This window comes from Triticum aestivum, chromosome 1A, assembly GCF_018294505.1.
Source record: "Triticum aestivum cultivar Chinese Spring chromosome 1A, IWGSC CS RefSeq v2.1, whole genome shotgun sequence".
In the NCBI taxonomy this organism is placed as follows: domain Eukaryota; kingdom Viridiplantae; phylum Streptophyta; class Magnoliopsida; order Poales; family Poaceae; genus Triticum; species Triticum aestivum.
The window spans coordinates 4486638-4513894 of NC_057794.1; the positions used below are offsets into that span (position 1 = coordinate 4486638).

General features: G+C 50.6%; 1 protein-coding gene across 1 annotated transcript; it reads right to left on the reverse strand.

The window, feature by feature from the left end:
• Positions 1-6393: 6393 nt before the first annotated feature.
• Positions 6394-10087, reverse strand: LOC123184432 (probable leucine-rich repeat receptor-like protein kinase At1g35710). Its single transcript, XM_044596553.1, has 2 exons — positions 7069-10087; positions 6394-6979 (listed from the first exon to the last, which is right to left on the reverse strand). The coding sequence occupies exons 1-2, from the start codon at positions 10085-10087 to the stop codon at positions 6678-6680; spliced, it is 3321 nt and encodes a 1106-aa protein (XP_044452488.1). The 3' UTR covers positions 6394-6677.
• Positions 10088-27257: the final 17170 nt, after the last annotated feature.

Below are 27257 nucleotides of genomic sequence, written 5' to 3' on the forward strand. Positions count from 1 at the left end.
AAAAATGTTGCTTGAGAGCACATGATCTGTATCAGTCATCTGTCTGGCTGTAATTTTCTGGGATGTAGTTTTCTCTGGTTCACACAACATGTTTGTAATTGAGTTGGAAGCTTAAATTGCTGAACTGGATAATATTACATCGTGTTCAGGAAGACATCACAGAGGGATAATTCAGTTAATCGATAATAATAATAGATATTACAATTAAAACTGCCCCTCTAGATGGACATTGCAGTAAACCGAACAACTAAGGCTATACGTCGGGATAGCCTGGATTGCTTATTTCAAAATTGTTTCCCAACCTAAAACTTCGAACTGTTGTTCTGACCATCTTCATCTTGCATCATATACTCCTCGCTCTCTTGCCAATATGATCAAAGGTGCCGCTGGTTAGGGAGCCCAATGTAGCATTCACTGAACGCCTACACATTAATGTCAAGCGTCAGCTTGATGGTTTGTCTGCAGCTAGCAGGCGTGTTCGGAGTTCGGACTAAAGTATATTGCAGTCTTTTCTCGATTAACACCCTGGACCAAGGCAGCCCCATATATCTGCAGAACTACAAAGAAATGAGAAAATATGTATTTAGAATATTCAAAAAATATTAATAAAAAACCAAAAGACCAACACAGTCCACCCCTGCTCATTTCCTGCCCGTCACTCACCCCTATATTGCTCAACACATGGCCCAATTGTACATCAATCAAATCTATGCTTTGGTGTCGGACAGTGTGGCAGGACATTTTTAAGTTGCAAGGAGTGGAATTGAAGATGAGTTTATCCCATCAGCCGCAAACGGACCGGCAAACGGAGCGCGCCAATCAATGTCTAGGGACTCATTGGCGTTGTTTCGTCCAAAGAGCGCCAAGCAGCTGGAGCAGATGGTTGGCGCTAGCAGAATTTTGGGATAATTCCACCTTTCAATCCTCCTTGTGCAAAACACCACTTGTGGTGGTCTACGGCCAACAACCACGGCAATTGGGCATCACTCTAGAGCAAGCAACCCCGCTATGCCTATGAGAGCTCAACTCGTGGCTCGAGGAGAGACAACAGATGCAAGATGCACTCCGTCAACACTAGGTGCGAGCTAAGCAGATCATGAAGATCAGGCAGACACGCGGCATTCGTGGTGGGAACTTCATGTAGGCGGCCAAGCATTCCTGAAGCTTCAGCCATATATACAAACTTCCGTGGCGGCCAACTCCTCCGTCTTCCCGGTGTTTCACATCTCCCAGCTTAGGTCCTGGCACCAGGTACCAGTGCTTCTTCGAAGCTTCCATCTACAGCAGTGACCAGCAACACGCCGGTGCAATAGCTGGATCGCTGCTGGCATCAAGGAGGGCGCAAGTTCAAGAAGAAGGGGCTCATTCGATGGCAAGGCGATGACACTGCAAAGGATACCCGGAAGGACCTCGATGACATGCAACGCCGGTTCCCATGCGATCCGGCTTGGGGACAAGCTGGTTCTGAAGAAGGAGGAGGTGTCAGCAAGTAGAGCAGCATCTGCCCAAGGCCCAGGGAGGAAGAGCACCGAACCCAGCAGGCCGCAAAGGGAGAGAAAGCCCAACCACAGGCTAACGGGCCCCAGTGGGTGTCCTACATGTTCTAGCCCAACCCCGCTATGATCAAGGCGACGACGGCTGTGTGTGGCGTGGGTGTGTATCTCTCCGTACTGATCCCCTTCTTCTTCCCCAAATTGTACTGCCACAGATCGGAATCCACCATTAATCGAGGTGAGAATTAGCTAGTAGCTTACAGTTAGGATGTTTTCTAAAGAATGTTCACATATATACTGTCATACTGATATACACCAGAGTTATATTTATAATGGAAATAAAAATCAAAAAAGAAAAGGAAAAAGAACCAGAGAAAAAAAATGGAAAACGAAAAACCCACTGTAATAAATAAACCGAACAAAACAAGAGAAAACCTAAAAAGCAAAAAAATTAACAGGGGAAATAGATGTGCCGGCTTGGCCCTGCCGCCGTCGCCGTCTTCAAAGCTGTGCCGGCCGAACTCTCAACAGCGACCCGAAGCTGCGTCCCCGTCGATGTTCTCCTCCCACCACCGAGATTAGGGCCGCGCCCGCGCCAAGTGCAGCAACTGCCTTCTGCCTCGCCGGCTAGATACACGGCAAACAGTTCTTAAATACATGATAAACAATTTTGAGAAAAAGATGAATTTCTAAAACACATGATGAAATAAAAAACACAAGCGACAATTTTTTTTGAGCGCCACAAGCGATAAAAAGTGATCACAAAAGAAATTGGACTGCGGCCCATGAGTGAGCAATATTTCTTTTTGGGCCGGGGTCCGGCCATGGCAGGCAGGTACTAACTCCAGACCCTATTTCTCAATGCACCTTACACTCAGCAAGAGGTCAAGCAGGCCCTATTTCAGATGTTTCCTATTAAAGCCTCAGGCCGAGACGGATTCCTGGCACACTTCTTTTAGCGCCATTGGGATTTGTGTGGGGATGAGGTTACCAGCGTGGTCCTTAAAATTGTGGCAAGAATGGAGTCAGCCGCATGCATTAATGACACAATCCTCGTGTTGATCCCAAAGGTAAAAAATCCTACACTCCTATCACAGTTCCGCCCAATCAGCTTGTGTAATATTTTATACAAGATTGCATCGAAGGTCATCGCCAATAGGCTGAAACAAATATTACCAGATATCATCTCCGATGAGCAATCCGCTTTTATCCCTGATAGAATAATAACTGACAATATCATAACTGCTTATAAGTGTCTGCATTTCATGAAGCGAAACGGGGCAAAGAAGCATCAATTATGTGCACTTAAGCTCGACATGATGAAGGCATATGATAGGGTTGAGTGGGCGTATCTCCGGGCCATCATGCTTAAGCTGGGCTTCACTGAGAACTGGGTAGATATTGTTATGAGCATGGTGACTTCAGTTAAATTTTCAGTCATGTTCAATGGGAGGAAACTAGAGGAATTTCAGCTTTCGAGAGGAATCCGCCAAGGGGACCCGATATCACCGTACTTGTTCTTGTTAGCAGTAGAGGGCCTTTCGTGCCTGTTAAAATCGAAAAGTGAGTCATCCAACTTGAGTGGGATACAGGTGGCGCCTACGGCACCTCCGGTAAACCATCTCTTATTCGCCGATGACAGCCTGCTGTTCTTCAAGGCAAATAGTATGGGAGCTACCGAGGTGAACCAGGTGTTGGAAGCCTACTGTCAAGCATCAGGTCAGCGAATAAACTATGCAAAATCCTCAATTTTTTTCAGCAAGGGTGTTCCTGACAGCATGCGGAACCAGATTAAGGGACTCCTCAATGTTCCTAATGAAACCCTAAATGAGAAGTACCTTGGGATGCCCTCTGATATTGGAAATTCGAAGAACGGGGCCTTTAAATACCTCAAAGATAGACTATAGAGTAAGATTCAAGGGTGGATTGAAAAATCCTTGTCTACAGCAGGAAAGGAAGTCTTGGTCAAATCGGTCACGCAAGCAGTGCCAGTATACTCCATGTCCTGCTTTAAGCTTCCAAGAGGCCTTTGCGAGCACCTCAACAAATTAATAAGGAAATTCTGGTGGGGCGGTAAGAATGGGCAGCGTAAACCCCATTGGGTCTCATGGCAAGAGATGACGAAACCAAAAACAATGGGAGGTTTGGGGTTCAAAGATTTTGAACTTTTTAATTTGGCAATGTTAGCAAGACAGGCCTGGCGCCTACTCCAACACCCGGAGTCGCTATGTGCACGGTTACTGAAGAGCATCTATTATCCACAGTCAACCATCCTTGATGCAACTCTAGGGGGCCACCCTAGTCAGATATGGAGGGCTATAGTTGAGGGGCGCGACACACTCAAACTTGGCCTGATCAAATGTATCGGTAATGGGGAAAACACGAATATATGGGAGGACAATTGGTTGCCCAGAGAGGAAATGATGAGACCATATGGCTGCATCAACGCAAATCCCCCTTTGATGGTCTCAGAACTAATGGACGCCACTTCGGCCTCATGGGATATGAATAAGCTAAATGCCACGTTCCTGAGTTTTGATGCAAAGGTGATTTCTAGTATCCCTTTATGTACTATGAATGTCCCAGACTTCTGGAGCTGGGCTCATGAGAGACGGGGCCAATTTTCAGTAAAGTCTGCATATAATATGCTAGTAACAATCAAGCAAAGGAGAGAAGCATGGCTATATGGATCAGCCGGGCCCTCATCTTCTCGCATGGAAGAGGGTTCATGGAAAACATTGTGGAAAGTTGAGGTTCCTTCAAAAGTCCGTATGTTTCTGTGGAGACTGGCCAAGCAATCTCTACCAACTGAGGATGTGAAGGCGCATCGCAACATGTCAACTTCGAGCACATGCGGCTTCTGCGGGGCTCCAGATTCGTGGCGTCAGTCCCTCTTGGAGTGTACTGTGTCCAGATGCACATGGGCTCTGGTAGACGAGGAACTTGCCTGTTCTTTGGTTACGTCTACTGAGATCAGAGCTAAGAGCTGGTTATTCAATCTACTCGACACTCTCTCTCACGAAAAGTTTGTCCTCCTGACGGTAACATTATGGGCGATCTGGTCGTCCAGAAGAAAGGCGATACATGAGGCGATCTTCCAAACTCCCCATGCTACACATGCATTCATAAATCGCTTCATCGCCGATCTAGACCAAGTACGGGTGACTAAACCAACATCAAATACTGCACCAAGGATACATCAAGCAGCTCCAAGACCAAGCGCCCCACCTGCCAATTATGCAAAGATCCATGTTGACACAGCGGTTCGCACCGACAGAGGCGGACCGGCAGCAGCTATATGCCGGAACACCCAAGGAGCCTACCTAGGCAGCTCAGCTCTGATAATTACTGGCGTTTGTGACGCAGCAACACTAGAAGCCATCGCATGTAGGGAAGCAATTGCCTTGGCCCAAGACCTTGGTCTACATCGATTCATTGTTTCCTCTGATTGCAGGCAAGTCATCGAGGATATTTCCAAAGGGAGCCAGGGTCCATATGGAGCTATTGTGGCGGAGATCAAGACTAGAGCCATTTCTTTTTCTTGTAATTTCATTTTTGAAAGTCAGGTAGTTAATGTAGAAGCTCGTAAACTAGCAAGATTTGCTCTTTCCCTTTCGAAGGGACGTCATGTGTGGCTTGGCCAGCCCCATGACAAAGTTTGTATCCCACCTCGTGTGGACTTTGATTAATAAATTGGCTTTCCCCTAAAAGAAAAAGGTACTAACTCTAGACCCAGCGCCGGCCGACGCGTCCCCGTCGGCATCCTCGCCCCTGCCTACTCCAGTCCCCCAAGCCGCGCCGATCGACTTCTCGGCGGCCTCTTCCGCGTCGACCACCGAGCTCCGGGCCATCAAGTGCAGCGGCTACGGTGTCCGCGAGCTCTTCTATGGAAAGCTGTTCTTCTCCCCGCTGCCCTACATCCATCGAGGTCACCATGCCACCGTCAACTCCCTCGTCTCTCAGTGCTCACCGTGCCTCAGGTCAGTAGGTGTTGCCTCGTGCTCTCCCGATCTAATGGGTCCTACAACTTCTGGTGATTGATGCCATGGATGAGGAGAATTTGGTGGTTGCTGCTGTTGTTGGTGGTTTGAGCATCCATTTCAGGGAGAAGACAGAAGACTCAAATTTGGAGGAGGGAGTCGAGCAGGGCCACAAAGATTAGTTCCCGCACACTACATGTTCGATGAAATGCCCATGGCACCCCCAGCGATGTCCTCTTCACCTCTCTTCCCGCACACTATTCGATGAAATGTCCTCAGTCTAGCTGAATAGGAGAAGGTATATAGCTGAATCCTGAATCTAGTTGACGTGCTTTCATACACCTATATATTATTTTTCCTTCATTAGAATAGCTCATCTTTGTAAAGGTTGTGTTCTTATCTGATAGAGAAACTACGCTCTAATGTCTAATATCTGTATTCCATATGCCTTCCCTACAGGTATGAAGGACAACATGACATGCTGCACTTTTGCATCAGAGTGAATTAAAGATGCTCAACACACTGTATGTTGCCTTGGTTTCCTATCCAGTTCATGTTAGATTTGGATTCTAGCTCCCAGACTTATCTTGAATTGTCTTTCATTTAACAGATGACTGCGGAAAACTGCCAATAAAGAGCTGAAATGGATGGAGGGATCTGTCAGGATTCAAGATATAGATGTATGCAGCATCCTGTTGTTTACCAGAATCTTCATGTTTTCAAGATTCTCATTTGATTGTCTATCTTTTCTCTCTACTTTTGTTTCAATTGCATCTGAATCCATACCTGCTTCTATAATCTGCAGGCAGGGTATGCAATACGAGATGATGGGTCTAGTGTAATGTGAGCAATGAAATACAAGAAACTATCGGTACAAACTACTACGTCCCAGATTACATTGATGAGGAGGTACTGAGTCAACTAGTTTTCCTTGCTGTTCGTAATTTTCCTGCACCTAGCTCCGTGTGGTAATTTTCCTGGAAGTCCTTTCACCGTGGTATTTTCCTATATCAGGAGATTTTCTACAAATACAGACTTAGAATGAGTCATCAACTCATCCCGTGTGGCATACAGGAGGTATATATAATATGTGTGGCATATGAGTGACTTGAGTCTAAAGCGGAAACCTCGCCAGAATTCGGATCACATGTCAACATGTATCCCTTGCCGTAGTGTTAGTGCACTGAAAGGCACGGAAGAGGAACTACAAGAGGGTCTTCTGGATGAGTGTCTGGTATGCCTGCCTCATGGTTGGCCTTGCTTGTGGAGAAGATTCCAAGCAAGAGAAGGCCAGCTTGATGAGCAGAGCTAAGCTATTCTCTTCTATTGTTGTTGGTGTTGTCGGTCGCTGGTCCAGAATATCTTTCACCAGCATAGCTTGTTCCCTGTTTGACAAACTACCGTCTAATAGATCCCTTGGATGCTTCCCCATAAGTAGCTCTAGCACAACCACACCAAAGCTATAGACATCACATTTCTCCGTGACAACAGATGTGTACGAGAGTTCTGCACATAATTAAAACATTAGAGTTAGGAACAAATATATATATAGATACATGCCCAGACGTGAGAAGGAAGGTTATACTAGTACATACCAGGAGCTATGTACCCATACGTCCCTGCTAGTGCACTCCAGTTTGATGAATCAGGCTTAAGAATTCTTGCTGTGCCGAAATCCGAGACGAAAGCCTTGAAGGTTGCATCAAGTAAGATGTTGTTGCTCGTTATATCTCGATGGATTATAGGTGGACTGCATTCGTGGTGCAAATAAGATATTGCTTGAGCCACATCATTTACAACAACAATTCTCTTTTGCCAATCCAATTCCCTTGCTGTCTCCTCATTTTCCAACATCCGGTGGAGGCTTCCCTGCTGAATGTAGTCGTAGACAAGAAATTTATACGCTGAATGGGAGCAGAATCCATACATTTTGACAATGCTCCGTTGGCGGATCTGTAACAAGATTTCCATTTCACTGCGAAACCTTCTTTCGTCGTCCAACTCTTCTTCTGTCTGATGAAGCTTCTTCACAGCAACTAGCTGCCTGTCTTGGAGTTGTGCCTTGTAGACATTGCCGTATCCTCCTGTTCCAATGATGTACTTATCATCAAAGTCTTCTGTTGCCCTTACGATATCATCAAATGCTAATCTTCCGTCGAAATTCCAAACAGAGAATAGGTCCCTTCCTTCAGCAGTAACAACTTCTTGTGGTTTTGTCTTGCTACGACTAAGCATTATTATGACAACAGTTGCAGAAAGAATGCCAAAACCCACCACCAGAACAATTGGCAAAAGCAAACCAAGTATCTTCCGTTTGTGGTGACCGGCTGCAACTGGAGTTGAATCGCAAAGTTGTAGGCCAGAGAGGTTACCACACAGACCTTTATTGGGAAGAAACCAATTTGCTGAAGCATTTTGGAGTTGCCTGACTGTTGGGACTGGTCCTTCCAAGTCATTGTATGACACATCAAGCGTTGAAAGGCTCACCATGCTTGCAAAGGAGGATGGAATGGTGCCACTGAACTGATTATGTGATAGATTCAGAAATTCTAGCATCTGCAACTTCCCAAGTTGTTGCGGCAACACACCACTTAGGTTATTGTTGCTCACGTCTAACGTGATCTGCAGGCCTATCAAATTTCCAATTGCACCAGGCAAACTCCCACTGAAGTTATTGTTGTTGATCTTCAAGGACAATAGTATGATGCAGGTCGCTAGTTCCTCAGGTATTAATCCACTCAGTCTATTCCCAGATATATCAAGGTATCCTAGATTTCCTAGCTTTTCTATCTGTGTAGGTATGGATCCAGATAATTGGTTCGATGATAAGTTTAGTCTATAGAGATTTGTTAAACTGCAAATTTCTGGTGGAATCTCACCTCTGAGATGATTATAATCAAGTCTTAGTTCTTCCAGCTTGGATAATTTAGAAAGGATAGGAGGTATGAAACCCGTGATCATATTTTGTGCTAGACGTAGTACCATCAGTTGGCTACATGCACCTAGATTTTGGGAGATCTGCCCCGAGAGTCTATTTGATGACAAGGCCATCCTTGTGAGTTGTGGATAGACACCAAAATGCTGAGATATATCTCCTGTTAGTTGGTTCGACTGAAGGTCAATTCGAACCAAACTTGTACATTTCTTTAAACTACTTGGAATAGGGCCATTGAACATATTAGAGAAGACAACTATTTGTTCTAGTCTACCACCTGAACATATATTTGCGGGTAAAGGTCCTGAAAGTGAGTTTCTAGATAGCCCAAGTCGAACAAGGTTTACTAGATCTCCGAATTCTCGAGGAAGAGAACCTGATAATTTGTTATCATAGATTTGTAGTTCTTGGATGCTTTGCAACTTCCCAAAGGTTTTTGGTATTGATCCTGAAATATGGTTCTGATACAAGCCTAATAGTTCGAGGTTCATCAGATTGCCAATCTCTTGGGGAATGGAACCGGTTATCTGATTTACATCAAGGGAAAGTACTACCAGCTTGGTTATATTTCCTAAGCTGCCAGGAATAAAGCCAGATATTTGGTTGTACGAAAAGTCTAATTCTTGTAGATTTGGCAAGATGCCCAGTTCTATAGGTATTGAACCAGTGATTTGATTTTTGTAGAGATAAAGTTCATTTAACATAGTGAGGTTGCTAAGTTCTCGGGGTATTGAACCTGTTATTTGATTTTTCATTAGATCAAGATTGTTTAACATATTGAGATTTCCTATTTTCGGGGGGATGGAACCTGTGATTTGATTTTCAGAGAGGAAAAGTTGGTTCAACTTAGTCAGATTGGTTATGGTTATAGGAATTGGACCTGAAAAATCATTTAAACTAAGCTCAAGACTTTGCAAATGGATTAACCTGCCTAGTTCTTTCGGTATAGGCCCTGAAAGTTGATTATAGAACAGGTACAAAGTATTTAGTTGGGTCAGATTTCCAAGGGTTTTTGGTATCAGACCGCTTAAGGTGCTGTTGGTTAGCTGTAGGATTTGTAGGTTGACAAGCCTTCCAATCTCCTCAGGAATGGGACCTGATACCATGGTTTGGTCAATGATGAGATTAGTTAACATTGTTAGGTTGCCTAGAGATGCAGGGATCTGTCCTGTGAATCTGTTAAATGAGAGTTCAAGCACCCTGAGACTTTGCAGGTCTCCAATCTCATGTGGGATTTTCCCTGTGTGCTGGTTCTGCCGAAGGCCAAGTACCGAAAGTGCTGACAGGGAGCTAATACTAGCAGGTAGTGCACCATGGAGACTGTTGTTACTGAGGTCAATATATTCAAGGAATGGAAGAGCCGAGAAGTTGAGCTCACCAAGCTGGCCATGGATGCCAGCATCCGGCAGGGAAATGTTGGTCACCACCCAGGGCATGCGGCGGCCATGGCGAACAGCCGTGCACATGATGCCCGTCCAGTTGCACGGGCTGGTGTTTTCCTGCCAAGAGCTCATCTGCGGTGGTGGGCTCGCAAGTGTAGCTTTCCAGTGGAGGAGGGCCATGTGTTGCGACCTCAGTGAGATCCCTCCATGGTGAGCCGCGTGTGCTTCTTGCAAGAGAAGAAGGCACACCACCAGCCACAGGCAGAGGTACAACAATGGTGTCGAGGAAGATGGCATTTTGCTGCCTAGTGTTTGCATGTTGTGTATTGGACTATTGGTTGGAGGATGCGATTCTGTGGACACCATTGATGAGTATTTAAGGAGTGTGTTGTCCACTGTTATGAGATCCTCAGTCAGTCAACACACACAAATTATGCTGGATGAGTAGTTTTCAGTATCTGTTACCATCTCTGCCCCATTTTTCTTTCTTTTGGCAGCTACTGTTGGACTGCCTATTTTTCCTTCAGCGTCACCATCTCTTGCTCTATTTTCTTTCCTCATGCCTGTGGAAATATGACAGAGCAATTACTCCTTGAAAGCAATTGAAAGCAGGGATAGAAGGGTACCCACAGCGTACGCCTACTCTTATTCTTCTGAATTCTTCTCCGTCTACAACTTATGCACTGAATGGACTTTTGAGTTAACATTGCGGCAGAGTTCTTATCTGATGGTGCGTCCTCTGGTTGGTTTGATAGTATTTCCTGTTTGTTTGATGATGTAATCTGTAACTGCTTCAGTTATGTCTTAAGCTATTCTCTTAAATGTTTCCCTCCTTGCTTTTCAGCTGGTACACGGAACAAAAGATTAGCTCAAGTGGCGGGGCAGTGCAACTAACCATGGGAAAATTCCATTCTGGAATTCTATCGATGGTAGTAATAAGGGGTCCCTGTGTTGAATTTTGGTAATAATACAAATCCTGGACCCCAAGTATTGTTGGAAGTCCTGTGTCCAACAGAATACGAGGCAGTGGCTACAACTTGTTGAATTCAAGTGGCTGGCTGAAGAAAGGTACAACTTGTGGAATACAAGTGGGGAATACAGCCAAGCAAAATTTTTGGCCACTCTGACTGAAGAAAAGTTCCAAGCTCAAGTGGATTGATTTGGTAATATTCTACTTCTTCTAGCACTTTCTTCTTGATTGGCCAGCACTTTGTAAATACAAGTAAACAAAAAGTGTGCAAATGATTAGTATTGCACCCATGTAGCTCCAAGTGTGGCATGCGCTTATGTGTGTGTGTGTGTAAATTAGACTGGTTGCATCTTAAACATAGCCTCTAAGGTAGACTCGGTACTACCTTTGCTATTTGGCATGCTTTTTGCATCATGTCTGCAAGACGGATAAAGCTCTATATGGCCTTAAGCAGTCACCCCATTGCCTGGTATTCTCTCGCCTCAGCTCCGGGTTTCAAAAAACTTGGGTTTGTTCCTTCTTGATCTGTTGAACGATGGAATGTCTCCTCCCATTGTTTTGGGTTGCTAGAATTTGTCATCTGTTTTGGATCCGTTGAACAGATAAAGGGATTTGTTCCTAGGACGTCTGTGGTTTGCATTGGTACTACATCCTGTTCTTAGTATGTCTGTGGTTGCACTAGCTGAGTTGAATTTTGAGGCTGAGTTGATATCTACTCTTGTGAATTGGCATTGATAGCTCTCATATAATCTCGTCTCAGAGGCACGGAGAGAACATCGTAGCAAGCAAAATCATCACAAGTGACGTGCCTCTCGCGATGGAGAGCCCCGATGCCCCCGAGGGCGAAAATCCTCTGCCTCCCGACGTGCGGCCGTCCTTGCCGCCGGCGACCCATTCGTCACCGCCTCTGGCAGCGCCGCCGCCGCGGGTGAATGAGGACGGATCGGCCCGGCTTTACTCGGATCTCGGGGGATGCATCGGGGCGGAGGCGATTCAGGAGAGGGCGCAGGTGGAGAGGACGACCCCGGTGCAGTGGCGCGTCCATTTCACCGATCGCGACTCCGGATGGATCGAGGGTCGTCTCTCAGAATCTCCGGTGTCCCGTTGGGAAGCGCTGCGCGATATGAACAACGACATCCTCGCCGGAGAATACCTAGATGCCGATGTCCGGATCGAGGTAGGTGTTTGGATTTCGATTGACGTATACGATGTGGTTGTCGATTGTTGCATGCAGGTAGTTCATGAGGAGACGGTGGATCTCGTCGACTTGACGAAGACGCCCAAAGATCCGAGATCGGAGGCGATGCCTAGCGGGGCGCCTGGGGCGAATGGGGCGACGGCCTGCGGGGCGACCGCGGGTGCGTTGCCGGGTGCCGCCGGTGATCGACGACGGGTGGGGGGCCGGTTTTGGGCACTAGCTGGTGCCGACGAGGACGACACGGAGGGGGACACGGATGAGGCGCCGCCATCATCGCTGTCGCCGACGCCTTCGGACCAGCTTTGCGAGCTCTTCCATGCGGGCTACACGGAAGCGGAAGTGGTGACGACAATCGATAAAGTGCTGCCTCTCGACGATCCGGCCAGGATAGGGTTGCACAAGGGAGAGAAGGAGGAGATGGTGCGCCGCGTGGTGCATCGTCGGACGGCGGCAACGGCGGTAAGGCCTTGGAAGGGTCCTATCCCGAAGGTCAGTCTTCCTAACCTTACCATTTTTGATTTAATCCGGCCGGAATCTTGGACTGTTGTTAAGAGAAAGAAATCGAGAAAGGCGGTGGCGGCGGCGGCGCCGGCACCGGCGATCAGAGAGATCGGCGAGATCCGTGCCGGCAGGACTCGTCGTTTGAATTTGCTCTTGGGCCTCAGTGGCTCCGATCGGGCAATGGCTGACTTGGGCCGGCCTACTGATGGGTATGTGGCTCATAGCGAGGCAGCTCCTCTTGGACCGTTAGCTGGGTATGTGGCCCGGCCTAACGTGGACTCCGTTCGGGCGACTGATTTCGTGGGGGCTGTTCCCTGCATGCGGGCGATCGATCACGAAGGTTCGTGCGATAAGCCGCCGTCGCTGTGCCCTAGTTGGATTCGTAGGAGAGGGATGCCGGGGTTTCGTCCTTGTGGCCCCGGGAGAGCGGCGCGCATTCCTCCTCTCGGGACCATGGCTGGATGTGGAGCTGCGGCGTCGCCCGCCAAGAAGCCGGCCAATGCTGCAGTTGGTCGGGGTGGGGCGGCCGCGCTGTCGGGCGGGGCGGCACAGCCGCCGACTGCGAGTGCGGGGCGCGGGGCCCTGGGGCCGCTTGGCCAGAGGCCGCCGGCGAGCAGTGCTGTGCCTACGGCTACCCAGGGTCGCGGCGTCGGCCACGCGGGCGTTCGGCCGCCGGGTTCCATGCATGCTACGGCCGGAAGGGGAGGGCCCAGGCCTCCGGCACCGACTGCCGCGTCCGTGGCTCAGCCAGCAGTGGGTCGCGGTGGGCCTCGACCTCAGGCGCCGGGTGTGGCCGGCGTAGCTGCCGCTGGCCGGGGTGGTGGTGTGGCCCTTGGGGTTGTGCCGGCGCCTATGGGCGGCCAGCCTCGGGCCGCACCTCCGCCGCACTATGTCGCAAGGCCACCTCAGTACCGGTCGCATGTTCCGCCCCGAGGCCAGTGGGGAGACGATGGACATGATGCGTATGGAGACGGACAACATCGTGGTTCCTCTTCCGCGGGAGGAGGTCGTGGTTACGCCTGGCAGAGTGACGGGTCTACTGAGAGACCGTTCCTTGGTCCTCCCGGTGGATTTGTCGAAGGAGCCTCAGGTCCGGACAACCGCCAGAGAGGAGGCTACCGCGGACATCGTGGGGGTCGGGGTGGCCGTGGGAGGTATCGCCGACAACCTCCGCCCCCGGCTGGTGGGGACCAAGCGGCGGCGACCGTGGAGACCGATCATGCTCAGTGTACGGACCTCACTACCCAGGCGATGGAAGTGGTGACGGACCTGGCTGGTGTGGAGGTACCTGCTTCCGGGATGGCCGCTGAGGTTACTGACAGGTCTGACTCTGAGAGGGTGGCCAAATGGGCGCGCAAGAAAGAAATGATGCTTTGCTACCGTTGTGGTGAGAAGGGCCACTTCATTGATGAGTGTGTGGCGGAGCTATGTGAGTCGTGCGGTAAGCCAGCACATACATCTGGGGATTGCCCGTTTTTGCGTGACCAGGCTCCGGCTCTGACGATGTATGGAGTATATTATGCGGAGCTGATGTTCTTTGAGTCCCCGGCAGCGAGAGAGATTCCGGGGGAGACTCAGAGTATGACCATCGGGATTGTGAAAGCGACCCAGGGTGAGGTGACTGAGGCTCAGATTGTGCGGAGGCTTCAGGAACTGGCACCGGGTGAGTTCCAGTGGGAGTTGGTTGCTCTCGAGGATAATGTCTTTAGGGTGGATTTCCCCTCTGTGGATGATTTGCAGAGACTGCTGAGCTTCGGTCTGTGTAGGGTTCCTGGCACAAAGTGCATCCTGGAGTTTCACGAGTGGAAGAAGGTAGAGCCTAAGGGCAAACCACTTACACAGGCCTGGTTGAGGTTTTTGGGAGCCCCGTCCAAACCGTTGCAGGATGTTCATGTTGTGGCTAGCATGGGTATTATGGTTGGGAAGACGGAAAGAGTAGATATGGCTTTTACTCGAGCTCATGGAGTAGCCCGGCTTCTAGTGAGTGTTCTGGATATTGAGTTTGTACCGGATAAGGTCAACTGGACTTATAGGGGAGAGGTTTTCCCGCTCGAGATTGAGTTTGAGGACTCTGATCTTTTTGCTGAGGCCATTAATGGGAATGACGTGGATATGCACGAGGGTGACGACAGTGCGGGTGCTAGGGGGGCACCGACTGAGGAATCTTCGAGGGAGGGGACTAACGGTTCTGGCACCAGTGCTCAGTTGCCCGGGATTGGTCCGGGGTTGAGCCGGCACCTTCACCATCGGTGCCTATGACTTCGCTGAGGTTTGGGTCCTTCGAGCCAGCCTCTGCCCCTCCTAGACTTTGGAGCGACAGGGTGGATTCTTGTGATGTGTTCGAGCATACGCTCCCTTTGTTGGAGTTTGAGGGAGCTGGCGGGTCTTTGCCTGGACCTATGGAAATGGCCACGTCGCCGAGGACTTTGTTTGGAGATGGGGACGTTGAGCCCTTGGTTGCTTCACCTTCCCCTGTCTCACCTATGGTCGAGGTTCCGGAGATGATCTCTATGCACGAGTTGGGGCTTGGGGGAGGGGAGTCGGGGCAGGTGGCCTCGACAACTCCCATCTCTCTACCGTCACCGGTGATACAGGTCTTGGAGGCGTCAGCAGGTGTTGCGACAGCGGGCCCGAGGCAGGTGGCCTCGGCTACTTCGTCTCCGGTGGCGGCGAAGGTGCCCGTGACCTCTGTGGCACTGGGGGGAGGGTTCAGGGCAGGTGGCCCTGACTCCTTCTTCTGTGGTGGTCAGGAGGACTGTCTCGCCGACGACGCCGGCGCACCACTTGGCGCCGAGGGATGGGGCAGGAGGAGGGAGCGGGCAGGTGGCCCCAGATGTCCCGTCTGTTGCCCTACCCATGGGGCACTTGTTCGAGGGGCTTGGGAGCCCGCAGCCGCCTCCTCTGTTTACTAGAGAGGAGGTAGTGGCCTTTGGCGGGATCCCGGACCCGGTCTCGACGGGGAGACGAATGAGTGCTCGTGTTCAGGAGCTTCCGGAGGTGGATGATATGCAGCAGCGATGCGCTATGAGGGCGGCCAAGCTTCACGATGCTGCGATATCTTCTGGTATGTCTGTCAACATATCTAATTCTTTATTGCATTTTTCTCATAAGGAGATTATTAATAATGCAAACCAATTAGGAGTTTCACTAGGTGTTACTGATAGTGAGATCTCCAATTCGGTGAATGATATGTTAGATTTGGAGGCGGAGCGTGTCTTAGAGAGTATTCGTAATCTTGCAGCGGTTAAACCCATGAATGATGAGGAGATTGATGCGTTAGGGGTTAGAGTGCTAGATAATCTGTGTGCGGATCTAGCACCTTCTAATAATGAGTCGGAGGACGATGATGTGCCCCTAGATGTTGCAGCTGTTAGTTCCGTTGAGCCCGGTTATGAGGACCGGGCGACAGAGCCCACCAAGCCAAAGCGTAAGTGGAAACGGAAGATTTATCCTGATTCTGCAGTTCATAGGAGTGCTAGGATTCGGAGTACTAAAAAATTCCATGACGAAATATGAAAGGAATCTTTTGGAATAGCAGAGGTCTGAAGGACTTGGCTAAAAGAAGGTTTCTTGCTGAGGCTTCTCTGCAACATCGGTTAGATTTTATTGCTCTATCAGAAACCGGTAGAGATAATTTTGCGCCGTAGTTTCTATCCTCTCTTGTGGGTGGTATTGATTTCGATTGGCATTGCCTCTCTCCACGAGGAAGATCGGGAGGTATCTTACTGGGTGTGAGATGTGATTCCATTGAAGTCTGGAGTGTAGTAATGGGCGACTTCGCGGTAAAGTTTTGAGTTAGGTCTAAAGTTGATGGGTTCAACTGGGCTTTGGTTGCGGTTTATGGTGCCGCACAGCCTGTGCTTAAACCGGAGTTTCTGGCGGACCTTGTTCGAATCTGTGGGTCCGAGCAGCTTCCGATTTTGGTCGGGGGTGATTTCAATATCATTAGGAGGAGAGAGGAGAAAAATAATGATAACTTTGACGGCAGGTGGTCGTTTATGTTCAATACCATTATTGAAAGCTTGGATCTGAGGGAGATAGAGCTTTCTGGTAGAAAGTTTACCTGGGCTAATACTCTGCCAAACCCGACATATGAAAAGCTTGATCGAGTTCTCGCGAGCGTGGAGTGGGAACAGAAGTTCCCTCTTGTTACGGTGCAAGCTCTCATGCGGGGAATTTCCGATCACACACCATTGTTCGTCGACTCAGGGGAGCCGAACCATATGGGAAACAAAAACACCTTCTCATTTGAGATGGCATGGTTCGAACACGAGGGGTTCTTAGACCTCATAGCCAGGGAATGGGCTAAGGGTGTAGGAGGTAGGACGGCGGTCGAGCGTTGGCAGAATAAAATTAGGCATTTGAGAAGTTTCTTGCGGGGTTGGGCTAAGCACCTCAGTGGGGTGTATAAGATCGAGAAGGATAGGCTCCTTTCTCTTGTACAGGCCCTGGACATAAAAGCTGAATCCGCGATTTTGCTGCCTCCTGAGCTCCAGGTTAAAAATGAGGCGGAGAAGAGGTTGAAAGAATTTCTCCGCGAAGAAGAATTGAAGTGGGCTTTGCGAGCCAAGGTCCGCAAAGTGGTCCAAGGGGACGCGAATACTCAATTCTTTCACCTCATTGCTAATGGTAAGCACAGAAAGAAGCGGATCTTTCAACTTGAACAGGATGAGGGTACTATTTTAGATCAGGATAATCTCAAAACCTATATTACCGAATATTATAGACAGTTATTTGGACCTCCGGAGGATAATTGTGTGTCCCTCGATGAGTCCAGGACTGAGGATGTACCTCAATTGTCTGATGCCGATAATGATATCCTGGTTGCCCCATTCTTAGAGAAGGAGGTGTTTGATGCTATTGCACAAATGAAAAACAATAAGGCTCCCGGACCGGATGGGTTCCCGGCTGAGTTCTATAAAAAGTGCTGGCACATTATTAAGGGGGATTTACTACCTATGTTTCATGATCTATTCTCTGGACAGCTTCAATTATTTCACTTGAATTTTGGAACTATCACATTGCTCCCTAAGAAAACGGATGCTGTGAGAATTGAGCAGTTCAGGCCGATCTGCCTCCTCAATGTTAGTTTCAAAATCTTCACCAAGGTCGGGACCAATAGGCTCACACAGATTGCGCATTCTGTGGTGCAACAATCCCAAACTGCTTTCATGCCGGACAGAAACATCCTTGAAGGGGTGGTTGTTCTTCATGAAACGCTCCATGAAATCCACTCCAAAAAATTAGATGGAGTAATTTTTAAAGTGGATTTCGAAAAAGCGTACGATAAGGTCAAGTGGCCATTCCTCCAACAAGCATTGCGTATGAAAGGTTTTGATGAAGCCTGGCGCCGACAGGTCGAATCCTTTACGCAAAAAGGGAGTGTGGGAATTAAAGTGAATGACGATATAGGTCATTACTTCCAGACACATAAATGCCTCAAACAAGGAGATCCGATGTCCCCTATCCTGTTTAACATTGTGGTGGATATGTTAGCAATTTTGATAGGAAGGGCTAAGGAGAATGGTCAAGTGGGTGGTTTGGTACCTCATCTTCGTGATGGAGGTGTATCCGTCCTTCAATACGCTGATGATACAATCATCTTTATGGAGCATGATTTGGCCAAGGCGAGAAATATGAAGCTGGTGTTATGCCTTTTTGAACAATTGACCGGGTTAAAGATTAACTTTCATAAGAGCGAGTTGTTCTGCTTTGGTAGAGCCAAAGACGAACAGGAGTCTTATAGGCAATTGTTTGGGTGCGAGTTGGGGAGTTTACCTTTCTCATACCTTGGTATTCCGATACACCATCGTAGGCTGACAAACAGAGAATGGAAGTGCATCGAAGATCGATTTGAGAAGAAACTGAGCTGCTGGAAGGGTAAGCTCATGTCTTACGGAGGCCGTTCGATCTTGATTAATTCCGTACTCACGAGTATGCCTATGTTCCTCTTATCGTTCTTTGAGGTCCCAGTTGGTGTTAGGAAAAGACTGGACTTCTATCGGTCATGTTTCTTTTGGCAGGGTGATGAACTTAAAAGAAAATACCGGCTTGCTAAATGGGACATCATCTGTAGACCGAAATACCAAGGGGGTCTTGGTATTGAAAATCTTGAAGTTAAGAACAGATGCCTTCTTAGTAAGTGGTTGTGGAAGCTTTCCTCCGAGACTGAGGCCATGTGGGCGCAGATCCTCCGCAGCAAGTACCTCCAGACTAAAACATTGTCCTAGGTTACAGTTAGGCCGACTGATTCGCCTTTCTAGAAAGGACTAATGAAAGTCAAACAATCAATGTTCAATAGGACGAGGTTTGTTATTGGAAACGGTGCAAGTACACGTTTCTGGAAGGATACTTGGCTTGGCGACTCACCTTTAGCCATTCAATATCCATCTTTATATCGGATTGCTCAACGACGTGAGGTGTTTGTGGCAACGGTATTTCAATCTATCCCTCTTAATATTCAGTTTAGACGGTTCTTAGCGGGCAATCGTTGGGAAGAATGGCTCCATCTAGTTAGGAGACTAATGGAGGTTCAACTTTCTCACCAACCAGATGGATTACGCTGGAACTTGACTAGATCTGGAGTATTTACAGTTAAATCAATGTATCTTGATATTATTAATTCGAACTCCATTCCAACTTCCAAGTTTGTCTGGGCTGTCAAAGTCCCTTTAAAAATTAAAGTGTTTATGTGGTTTGTCCATAAACAAGTTATTTTAACAAAGGACAACTTGATAAAGCGTAATTGGACAGGACCTACAAGGTGTAGTTTCTGTGATCGGGATGAGACGATTGAGCATCTGTTCTTTGATTGCCCGTTGGCCACAGTTATTTGGCGGACGGCCCATATTGCTTTTAATATTACTCCACCGAATTCTGTCAACACACTATTTGGGACATGGCTTAATGGGGTTGAGCCTGACTTAGCAAGACAAATTCGGGTTGGAGTTTGCGCTTTGTTGTGGACTATCTGGAATTGCAGAAATGATTTGGTTTTTAACAGAACATCACGGATTCATTTTTTGCAGGTTATTTTTCGAGCTACAGCATTGATCCGTTCGTGGTCGCTACTCACTCCGATAGAGGCCAGGGAGCATTTGGTTACTGGATCTATCAGTTGGGAGATGGTAGCTCGGGATATATTCAACCGGTTTGGATGGCGGTCATGTAATAGGATAGGCAATTAGTTTACCTATCTATGTTTAGCCAACCGGTTGTGGCGTCTTATCCTGGCTAGTTTGTGTATCTAGCCTTTTAGGCTCTGTGTGAGCTGCCTTTTTCTTTTTTTTCAGTTGGAGACTTTGGAACCTTGTTGGTCCTTTTGTTTATTTGGTTAATAAGATGGCCGTATGCATCACTCTGATGCAGAGGCCAGGGAGCCCCCCCTTTTCAAAAAAATAAAATAAATAAATAAATATAATCTCGTCTCATCCTGTGTTAACTTTACATTAGGCATGAAGAAATAAGAAAGGAGTTGTATGTTTGTTCGATGTGTTAGAACAAATGACAAATTTCCATTGTTTGGTTACCTGCACAAATGTATAAATTCAGTGTTCCATGTATTAGTTCTGTAACAAAGGTCTCTGATAATTCGGACTAATATATTTGCTGCTAAATTTCCTCCATATAAAAATAAGCATCACCAGAAAGGAAACAATGAATTTTTTCCAGGGCTGGTGGTTTCAGGCAGCAGTGCAATGCAAATGCAAGCATGAGATATTTGATGGACTGCCTACCAAGTTCTGTTTACACCGCGGACCTCAATTATTTCTAGTTGACGACGACCTTGTCTGATCAACCTCTAAGAAAGCTATAAATGGGGCTGTTGTCTGAACTCTCGCAGCTGCTAGAATTTCTGAAGAGAGAAGCAGGCAGGCAGGCAGGCACCACCTAACCTGTCATCACAAGAAAGCAAGCAAGCAAGCACTGAATTCACAGGAAGTAGGCCTGGTGGTTTAGTTTCAGGCAGCCCTACAATGCAAAACCAAGGCATTGGCGAAGGGAGCGCACCATGGAGGTTCTGGGCGCCGCGAGAGGTGGATGAAGCAGTGACGGGGGTGGACAAGGGGCGACAACACGACCAACCACTCGGAGGAGCGGTGGAGGAATGGCCGCGTCGTTGCCGGTCATGGCAGTGGTCGCGTTGCCTGCGGCGAGCTGCATGAGCCGGGCGACAAACGGTCCGCGGTGTTGCTCGGAGGGAGTTGGCCGACGACTTCGAAAAACAAAATAAAAATCTCAGAAAACTTACTAAGCGTATACATTCAGCTCCACTGAAAATCTCAGAAAACTTGGAATTTTCTCGTTCAGAATTTTTCCCATACGCGGATGCGGGCAAACCAAACACAGCTAATTTTTTTTTATATTCGGTCTTCTCGACGAGCTCCTTGGTCAGGCCAACACAGAAGTTAAATACTCTCACAAACTAGTAAATATTCCACGATCAGGGCGTGCAGGAGGTAATGTAGAAAAAAATGTATTGACCCTTTTTCTTTAACAAGGGAAATGTCGAAGTAATTGGACACGGATATTCCGAAGACGGCGAGACAGGAATTCAAGACATCGGGGCTAGCAAAGCCCCTCAGTCCAACTACCTGGCCGACTGCTAGCTGTCGACTGCTCCGTTGGGCCGACTGCTGACTGCTGGGTGCCGACTGCTTCACCGGCCGATTGCTGGTTGCTGACTGCTCCACCAGGCCGACTGCTGGCTGCCGACTGCTCCACCAGGCCGACTGCTGGCTGCCGACTGCTTCACCAGGCCGACTGCTGGCTGCCGACTGCTCCACCAGGCCTACTGCTACACCAGGCCGACTGCTGGCTGCCGACTGCTCCATCAGGCCGACTGCTGGCTGCCGACTGCTCCACCAGGCCGACTGTTGGCTGCCTACTGCTCCACCAGGCTGACTGCTGGCTGCCGACTGCTCCACCAGGCCTACTGCTCCACCAGGCCGATTGCTGGCTGCCGACTGCTCCACCAGGCCGACTGCTGGCTGTCGATTGCTCCACCAGGCCTACTGCTCCATCAGGCCGACTGCTGGCCGCCGACTGCTCCACCAGGCCTACTGCTCCACCAGGCCGACTGCTGGCTGCCGACTGCTCCACCAGACCGACTGCTGGCTGCCGACTGCTCCACCAGGCTGACTGCTGGCTGCCGACTGCTCTACCAGACCGACTGCTGGTTGCCGACTGCTCCAACCAGCCGGCTTCCCGAAGTCAACTGCAACCTGACGCGACCCCGACGTGACGGCTGTACCCAACACTGTTCATGTGTCACCCCAGCCATTATGTACAGTGTCCCTTGTCCCTGGGCAATATTTATGAAGTGACCCAGGGGACAAGGATGACACCCCACCATACCCCCTTGCTCCCATACCACACTTAGCTTAGATAGTAAGCTAGCTCCACACTATATATATCCATACATCCATCCATCCACCCTCACATGCACACACGCATGAGCATACACATGCTCACGACCATGAGCCATGAGCATGGCCGGCCACTAGAGCATGTCACATACATGCATATATGAAACCAGATGCCTGTGGCACTGCTTCCAGATACAGCTCTAGGAGCAACTTTGTACCAGATATACATACCAGGTATACTCAGACATGCAGGAGTAGGGGTGTTATCTCTCTGAAGAGCCTCGAACCTGGGTAAAGTAGCGCGTGCTACTCGCATACCCGTCCCTGCATATTCCAGCAGCAGCCTTGCCCTCACACGAAGCCACCTTGTGGCATATGTCGTCTTGCACCCCCCGTGAGAATACCACGACATTTTGCGCCCACCGTGTGGCCGGCAGTAAGCTACCGCGCTGCTGCTGGTTTCGTAGTCCGGGCGGGACCTTTTTTGATGATCGTCACCACGGCGTCGCGCCGTCTCTCCGATAGCGCTCTGGGGCTCGACTTCGACCCGCCCACGGAGCGGCCGCACGGGACGGCGCGTCCTCGTCAGCGGCCTCTCTGCCTTCGTCATCACCACTGTTGCGACGCCGGCTGTCAGTCTGCGCGCGCCGCGCACGGGCCCTCGCTTCAGTCGGCCGTGTCCGTCCACGCGCCACTTGCGTCTGTTCCTCTCCACGTTGCGCCTTGCTTTGGCCGAAATGCGCTTTTGGTCCTCCACATTTCGTCTATTCAAGCTAGCTAGAGCAAGTCAAATCAATGGTCAAACCATTAGCCAGATATCGCCTATACACTACCCATACAACACTGACCATACGCAAACAATAATGTTGGTTTGCTGCTGCTATCTCCACGCGGCCGTGGCAAAATCCAGTAGCGTCAGTGTCGCGCACCTAGCTCCCCCGCCTCCCTGCTCCTCCTGAACAGCTGCTGGTTGCACCGAGCTCTTCCTGCGCCTGGCCTTCCTGTGTCGTCAGCTCCTGCTCCGTCCCGCAACCAACTTCAGCAGCAGCACTCCGCGCCGCGCGACGCCTTCTCCGAGCGCGTGCGCCGCTCGGCTCCTGCTCCGCTCCGCCTGCAGCACCCCTGAGCGACCGCTACGCCCGTGCGTTGCAGCCGGCCGCTGCCCGCACGCCCGGGCCGGCCCCGCCTGCTCACAGCGTCCGGCTGCTGCCCTGCCTGCCGCTTGCTGCTGCGTCCCCATGGCCACACACCCCACAGGCGCCGGGTCCGCCTGCCGCTTCTCGCCCGAGCCGGCACCGCGCTTGGCCACGCGCCTCTCCGGCCGGTTCCGCTCGCCGCCCTTCGCCCGAGCCATCCGCGTGGGCAGTCCCGCGCCCGACTTCGCCCTCGCGCCGGCTGCCTAGCTCCCGGACGCCGGCGGCCCATCGCCCGGACTCCGACTCCTCCGCCCTGCTGCTCCCACGGACGCGCGTCGCTGCACTGCGGACTGCGGCGTCGTCCGCCTGCTCCTCCACGGCCTTCAGACGCACCGGCCCCAGCGCCCGGCCGCCCCCGCGCTTGGCTGCGGCCGCTTCTCCCGCGGCCGCGCGGGCGTCCCCTCTGTCCCCGCGGGCCTCCTGCTCCGGCACCGTGCTCGTCTCCTGCGGTCGACCCAGCACCGCGCTCACAACTCCCCATCTCTGCGCGCCCACGGCTCCCCCGGCTGCCGCCTACTCGGTCGGCGCCGCGCGCTCACCCTGCTCCGGGCCGGCTACCGCCCTCCTACCACCGGCTTCAGCCGCTGCCGACTCGCCGCTGCAGCCGACTTCGCGGCCCCGACCTTCTCTGCCCCGTCGCGCCTGCCGGGTCGCCGTGGCCGCCCGCTCCTACAATGGCCGGCTCCGGGCCCCGCCGGCTGCCGGGTGCTCCACCTCCGCCCCATGGTCGCCTGCGGGCTCCGCCTGCTCCGGCCGGCCTCCGCCTGGAGGCTCCTCGCGTGCGCCCCGCTATAGCCAGCTGCTCGAGCGGGCCGGCTGCTCGCGTCGCTTCGCGCCTTCGGCCCCGTCCGCTCGCGTGCGTTTGCCCGCATCGCCCCACCTTCGCGGCCTCACCTCGTCCCCGTGGAGCCCGTTCCGCCTTGCGCGCACCCGCGGTCGGCCGCACTGGACTCCCTTCCGGCTGGCCGCCGACTCCCCTGCCACGCCTCTGGTCGGCCGGGTCGCGCGCCTCCACTGCCGGCCCCCGGGTCGGGCGCCGTGTCCGGCTGTTCCACGCGCGCCCCTGCCGGGTCCTACTCCAGCCGCCTATTGAGACCGACGCCTGAAGAAAAGAAGCAGTGGCCGGCTGAAAAAGAGAAGAAAATTCAAGGGCTTTGTTCCCAGCCGGCTGAGAAAGAGTCGGGCCGACTGCTAGCTAAAAAGAGAAAAAAAGAGAGAGGGAAAAGAGAAGAAAAGTCAGAGGCCGACTGCCTGCTAGCCGGCTTGATGAAAAGAGGTGGAGGCCGGCTGCGCGTGTACGGGCTGGCTAGAAAAGTCAAGGCCGGCTCCCCATCGAAAAAAGAAAAAAGAAAGAAGGGCCCGGTTTCCCGCGTGGAGTCGGACAGAAAGAGAGAAGAGAAAAAAGGACCGGCTATCCAAGTCAACGGCCGACTGCCTGTCGCCGGCTTGCTGAAAAAAAAGAGCAACTTATACGTCCGCCTGCTATAAGAGAAAAAGAATCAACTTCAACAAAGAAGACAAAGTAGTCACCGGGAGATCCGGCCCGACAGCTCAGCAGTCGGCCCAGATCTCGGGGGCTACACCCAGCGGGTGCGCTGACGCGCCCCCGCAAAGAAGAAGACAAAGTACCGGGAGATCCGGCCCGACTGCTCAGCAGTCGGCCCGAATCTCGGGGGCTACACCCAGCGGGTGCGCTGATGCGCCCCCACGAAGAAGAAGACAAAGTAGTTGCCGGGAGATCCGGCCCGACTTCTCAGCAGTCGGCCCGAATCTCGGGGGCTAGATCCAGTGGGTGCGCTGACGCGCCCCCACGGAAGATTGCAGACAAGAGAAGAGTTTTGTCCGGCTGTCAGCAGCCGGCAGAAAAAAAAGAAAGAAAGAAGAAAAAGGGCACTGCAAGATGTCTCGCCGCCTGGCCGGTCGAGCCTGACCGGCCGGGACCCCTTCGAGCACCCGGAGGCTTGAAGGCTGCACCCAGCGGATGCGCCAGCACGCTCAGCAAGCGTTGAGTCGCGCCGGCAATCTTCGGCAAACTCCGCCTCGGCTACACGAAAATCAATGTGAGCTCCTCACCCGCATATTTTTGCACCGCAAGAGCATGGATAACCCCGAGCGATGTCGGGGTCTATCTCCGCATTTCATTACAGTTGCATCACTGTTCGCCCTGGCGCTAGCTAGAGTTGGCCTGGGGGCTGGCCGCTTGGCCTGAGACGTTAGTTCCAGCAGATGGTTTAGTAGCGTGCATGGTACTAAAGGCCCACTCTTAGTCACAGACCGCAGAGCGGCTGTTCGGCTAGCAAGAGTGAATGCTGGAGGCCACCCACGCGAAAAACGTCCGGGAAAAAAACGGTTCAGGCGACCCGGCCGTTTCCTTTACAAGTATCTACTCGGTTGAATCTGCTCCCAGACTCTGAGTACTGTACACTCCACTTCGCGGCCCACTCTCAACCACAGACCGCAGAGCGGCTGTCCGGCAAGCAAGAGCACAAGCCAAGAAGTGGAGGGAACACGAAAACGATTAAGGGGGCTCGGACGAAACCGAGTCGGCACCCTCCGCATAAAACTTGCAATGCTAAAAGCAAACATTTGATATATCTGCATGGACTAACTTTGTCTTTTTCATGATCATTTCCATGAACACTCGCCAAAAAACCTCCGCCCAACTTTGCCAAGTTACCCGGAGGCTTGGGGGCTACTGTTGGAGTAATTGGACACAGATACCCCGAAGACGGCGAGACAAGAATTCAAGACATCGGGACTAGCAAAGCCCCTCAGTCCAACTACCTGGCCGACTGCTGGCTGCCGACTGCTCCGCGAGGCCGACTGCTCGACCAGGCCGACTGCTGGCTGCCGACTGCTCCACCAGGCCGACTGCTGGCTGCCGACTGCTCCACCAGGCCGACTGCTCCACTAGGCCGACTGCTGGCTGCCGACTGCTCCACCAAACCAACTGCTGGCTGCCGACTGCTCCAACCATCCGTCTTCCCGAAGTCAACTGCAGCCTGACGCGACCCCGACGTGACGGCCGTACCCAACACCGTTTACGTGTCACCCCAGCCATCATGTACAGTGTCCCTTGTCCCTGGGCACTATTTATGAAGTGACCCAGGGGACAAGGATGACACCCAACCATACCCCCTTGCTCCCATACCATACTTAGCTTAGATAGTAAGCTAGCTCCACACTATATATATCCATACATCCATCCATCCACCCTCACATGCACACACGCATGAGCATACACATGCTCACGGCCATGAGCCATGAGCATGGCCGGCCACTAGAGCATGTCACATATATGCATATATGAAACCAGATGCCTGTGGCACTGCTTTCAGATACAGCTCCAGGAGCAACTCTGTACCAAATATACATACCAGATATACTCAGACATGCAGGAGTAGGGGTGTTATCTCTCCGGAGAGCTCCGAACCTGGGTAAACTAGCGCGTGCTACTCGCATACCCGTCCCTGGATATTCCAGCAGCAGCCTTGCCCTCACACGAAGCCACCTTGTGGCATATGTCGTCTTGCACCCCCCGTGAGAATACCATGACAGGAAAGGCGCATGTTTCATTTTAGCTCAAATATAAAGTGCAACACAAATTACATAGCCAGCAAAGCAAAGTTGGCATCTTGATGAGATACAAATACAAGGCAAATGCTATTTCTGTGAGCTGAATTGGTGCAACGAAGCTGTCTTGTTACTAACATAAAAGGATTCAGAAATCTAAACGGCTCAAAAAAGAGATGAATCTTTGTACCAATCAAACACATGATAGGTGAAAGAGATGCAACCCCTCAAAAAGGTAAAAACAGAATGTGCAGAGCAAAGACACGATGTGACTACCTGAGATGTAATTAGTCGCTCAAGTTTCACTTGTTCCTTAACTTCAGGCTATTTTAGAATCTAACTATCTGCAATTATGCTACTGTTAACTAGCACTATACTTTTGAGAAGCAATCAAAGACATCCTCCGGTAGAGTTGATATCAACAAAACAAGCATGCCGCCTTTGTACGTGTCCATCGAAACTTGGACATAATATTATTACTACAACGACCCATACCAAAATTGCCACGCAAACATAGCAGGCAGAGATATATGTCTTCAAAATTGTTTTGAATCTAAGTGATTGATTGATCTCATCGATGGTTATGGGATGCCATTTATATGGTCTGGAGGGATACGACGGTTCGGACAAGATATCGGTTCCAGACCAGATGCGTCTGTGC

Excerpts from the sequence above, each read along its gene's own strand:
- LOC123184432 (XM_044596553.1), bottom strand. The coding sequence starts at position 10,087 with ATGCCATCTTCCTCGACACCATTGTTGTACCTCTGCCTGTGGCTGGTG. Across the intron at positions 6,980-7,068 it reads GTATGGGTACATAGCTCCTG|AACTCTCGTACACATCTGTT; the intron begins GTATGTACTAGT and ends AATTATGTGCAG.